At 29.8% G+C, this 3978-nt stretch overlaps 1 protein-coding gene across 1 annotated transcript; it reads right to left on the bottom strand.

Moving 5' to 3' along the window:
- Nucleotides 1-1377: 1377 nt before the first annotated feature.
- On the bottom strand, nucleotides 1378-3019 carry LOC108835487 (inorganic pyrophosphatase 1). Its single transcript, XM_018608732.2, has 4 exons — nucleotides 2769-3019; nucleotides 2484-2605; nucleotides 2127-2334; nucleotides 1378-1956 (listed from the first exon to the last, which is right to left on the bottom strand). Exons 1-4 carry the CDS (start codon nucleotides 2925-2927, stop codon nucleotides 1567-1569), a joined length of 879 nt encoding a protein of 292 aa, XP_018464234.1. The 5' UTR covers nucleotides 2928-3019; the 3' UTR covers nucleotides 1378-1566.
- Nucleotides 3020-3978: the final 959 nt, after the last annotated feature.

The raw sequence follows: 3978 nt of genomic DNA, 5'->3' as shown, positions 1-3978 counted from the left end.
AACTTATGATCACCGAATTTGTCTTATCATTAGAAAAAATCACAATATTAAAAATACCGGGTTACAAACCGGTAATTCGTTCAACCGCAGGTCCGAGTCGGGTTTCAAAACACCGATCAAAACTATAAAACTGTTATATTGATTTATATTAAAATATCTAATTCAAAATTAAAAACCTAAAAATACATGTACAATATAGTTTTAACCGAATATAAACCCGGATATAAAACACATATATGAGACGGGTTATATAAATGCATATACAAGACGGATTATATAAATGTGATTATATAAAATTTTCACCAAATATAAACCCGCCTTTGAAAGCGCGGGTCAAAATCTAGTCTATATTATTAAAAGAGAAGTACATATATAGAATACTCCTTATTTTTCAGTGTTATTTACACTTTCATACCACTGACATTAAACAATACTTTCTATTTTAATGCTTGTCTTTTCCACTTTAATCAATGTGTTTTCCAAAATTAAATCATAAATTAATGTTTTTAATGTTTTGTCTTTTCCACTTACATTAATGTGTTTTCTAAAATTATATTTGAATTAAATACACTTCATTAATTTCTCAATTAAATCAATGTCAAATTAAAAAAAACATTTTTATTGGACAAACAATACATGCAAATTATAATATCAAACTCTTCATTTAACAAATTTGAACGAAAAAGTGTTACCAAATTTGAACCGAAACTAGATAATATCCAAACGGATTTACCATTTTGGTATCTAGAGAACTATAATCAAACCTTATCTGAACGAAATATTTCGGATATTCGAATGTATTTGAATCATATTTATATACTTCAACATGTTAGCTATTTTCGAGTTAATATCCAAGATATAAGCTATTTTAAGTTGTTTAAAATATTTGAAATATTAAAAATAGTCAAAAGTAAACATCTAAAATAGATAAAAAATAATCAAAACACCAAAAATACTTAAAATATATATTTATTCTTCATCCAAATATTCAAGTTAAACCTATTTTAAATTTTTAAATTTTAGGTACTTTGGCTTACGTTACTCAAATTTACATGTTATTTTTTTGATTTATGGATATTTAAAGATATATAAATTTTGAAAATTTAAAAATAATTTAAACGGGTTATCAAACCCGCAAAGATCCGAATCAAATCGAAACCAAAGTTTATAAATATCCGAATAGAGCTAAAATCTTTAAACTCGAAAATCTTAAACCCAAATATATTTTAACCGAATTCGAATGGATACGCAAATACCCACCCCTAACTTAGTCAATATAAAACGATCAAATATTACAAATATACTATTTAGTATAGATAAATAAAAATTAAAACTAAAAATTAATACCCGTGCGGTCGCACGGGTCAAGATCTAGTATGCCGTTAAATCGAAAATATATATATCAGCCAAACAAGTACTTGTTAAAAGAACAAAAATCACAGTCATACAACTTCATCGTTGCATCTTATCTTTACTTAGGATAAAGTCCAATATTTTGGTATACTATGACGAGGAAAAGAGACCACAGACAATATTACTCTTCCTCCGTTATATCAAACCATCTAATTAACCGGACTGAGAAACTCGAAGAGCACGGGGCATTATTGGCTCATGATGAACATTAATCCCGACAGAGATGTTCTGCATCTTGCAGTTATTCTCCGCATTAGTCAACATCTTCTTCTCGTTCTCTTCCTCCAATAGAATCTCCTCGATGGTTCCTATTAAGATCCTCTCCAAGCTTTCACCATCGGTCCATTCTCTAATAGCTGATTTAACCAGCATCGGGTTTTGACTAATCAGATCCCAAACCGGGAAATTCTTACGTGGCATCGCGTAATCTTCAGACTTTAGTTTTAAAGTTGGACAGTAATCACCAGCTCCATCTCCAAGGTAGATCATCTTCTTCTTTCCTTCTTTAGCTAGTGATTCTTGAATCCTCTCAATGATCAATCCCTAAATAATTTAAACATAATGATTAAAGTATATGGTTTAGTAAAATAAAATAAAAGTATGGTTTATAATTTAAAAACGACCAAGATTGGATCATTGACATAGATACCACATGTTTTGACCTATGTGGTCAATATCTGACCAAAAGAAAATAAAATAAATGTTGGAAGTACCTTGCACATGTTAGGAGGGCACGTGCGATGAGAGCAACCATGAGATGAGTTGGTGAAATCATGGTAAGGAGAAATTCTCAACGTGTCATGCTCATCGACGAACCCTGGGTTCGAGTTGATCTCAGAGAAGTATTCACTAATCCCGAGATGCTCAACGATGGTTTCGATGAAGAACATGTTGGCGTCGCTTACTATCCTAAGCTCACACCTGGAAACCGAACCGTGAATATAGGATTAGAAACGGTGGGTTTTGTCTAACATTAGACATATTTATAGAAAAAAGGTTTATAGAAAATAATAATTTGAATAAAATGGTTATTTATCACAAAAAAAAGAGAGATTAAAAATGTGAATTACCCTAAAGCATGGGCAGATTTGATGGCAGGGACGACTCGTGGATGGATAGGGATTGTTTTTAGAACTTCTTTGATCTCTTCAATGGTTTTGCCTTGATCATGAAGCTCTTTCATCATACGGTCCTGTTATGTACAAACAAGAACAAAAAATACATTAATTTGATTTAAGGTTTCATGCAAAACTCAAGAATGTTATATGAACAAAACTGCAAAATAACAAAATTAAATTGTTTTTTCTTTTAGTATAAATAAAAAAAAAACAGAGGAGAAGAGGTAATAAACAAACCATGAGTGTGTTCCAAGGCATGGTAGGCAGAAGTTGATTGAACAAATCAGTGAAGCCAAGTCCATCAACCACCCAATTGTCGCTATCGACGTCGATGATTGTCTTGTCGAAGTCGAACACAACGACAATGTTGTTCTTGTTGTTGCTATTGTAAGCCATGTCTAAGAATTTTTCGAGAGAATATGTGTTTTAGATTTGATTGGATGTTTTGAGTTCGTTGGTTTGTGGATGGAGGAGAAGAGAAATGTGGTTTGGTATTTATACAAAACAATGAAGGATTTTCTAGGAGATGCCAATGGAATATTACCTCAATCGTTAAAATAAAAAGAGGAAGAAGAACACGAAATTAGAATCTCATTTTTGTTTTGTTCGTGAACCGTTGGATTTGATGATGTTTACGAGTCAAACATTGGTCTTGTATAGTGATCCAACGGTTATGAGAGCCTTTTGTTTTTGATTTTGCCTTTTTTAGATGTTTCTGGGTGGGTTTCCATAAAGATGAGGAGGTAACGCAGGAATAAGGGAAGAATATTCGGTCTATATTTTTTTGGTAAAATAATATCCTTCATATGAATGGAAATAAAAACTAAAATAAAGGTAAAGTTGGAAAAATATGAATTTATAAGATAAAACTTGTAAAACATGTCGAAGAAAAATATACCGGGAAATTGACAATTGATCATTTGATTTGTCCAAAAAAAAGACACATCAATATGAATTCTAGATTATGCAATAACTGTTTTTATGATGCTCTGATAAAATTCACAGTTAATTTACTTTTTGCTATCTCATATTTGATCTATTATATTATTTGAGAATAATTTTAGTTATTGTCATATCTTCTAGAATTTTAAGAATTTTGTTTATTTATCATATTTTTCAATATTTTAAATTACTTGTCATATTTTTTATTACTTTAAAATAAATCATTGATTTGAGTGATCTATCTTATAGGAGTATATAGTTATATTTTAGTTATAAATATTTATAATAACAAATTAATTAAAATAAATAAATATCATGATATCTTATGAAACATATGCTAATAAGTTTATTCAAGAATCAAAGATCAAATACACTCAGTTCTCAAGATATTGTCAAACTTTCTTCCCATGATCCTATCATATAGCGAGCAAGAGACTTACACAAGCATATAATAATTGGTTACCACTAATATATAATTTAAATTTACTTATTAATTTATATAACT

Source organism: Raphanus sativus, chromosome 2 (genome assembly GCF_000801105.2).
Source record: "Raphanus sativus cultivar WK10039 chromosome 2, ASM80110v3, whole genome shotgun sequence".
NCBI lineage: Eukaryota > Viridiplantae > Streptophyta > Magnoliopsida > Brassicales > Brassicaceae > Raphanus > Raphanus sativus.
The sequence above is the reverse complement of the archived record's forward strand: the minus strand, read 5'-3'. Positions and strand labels throughout refer to the sequence as shown.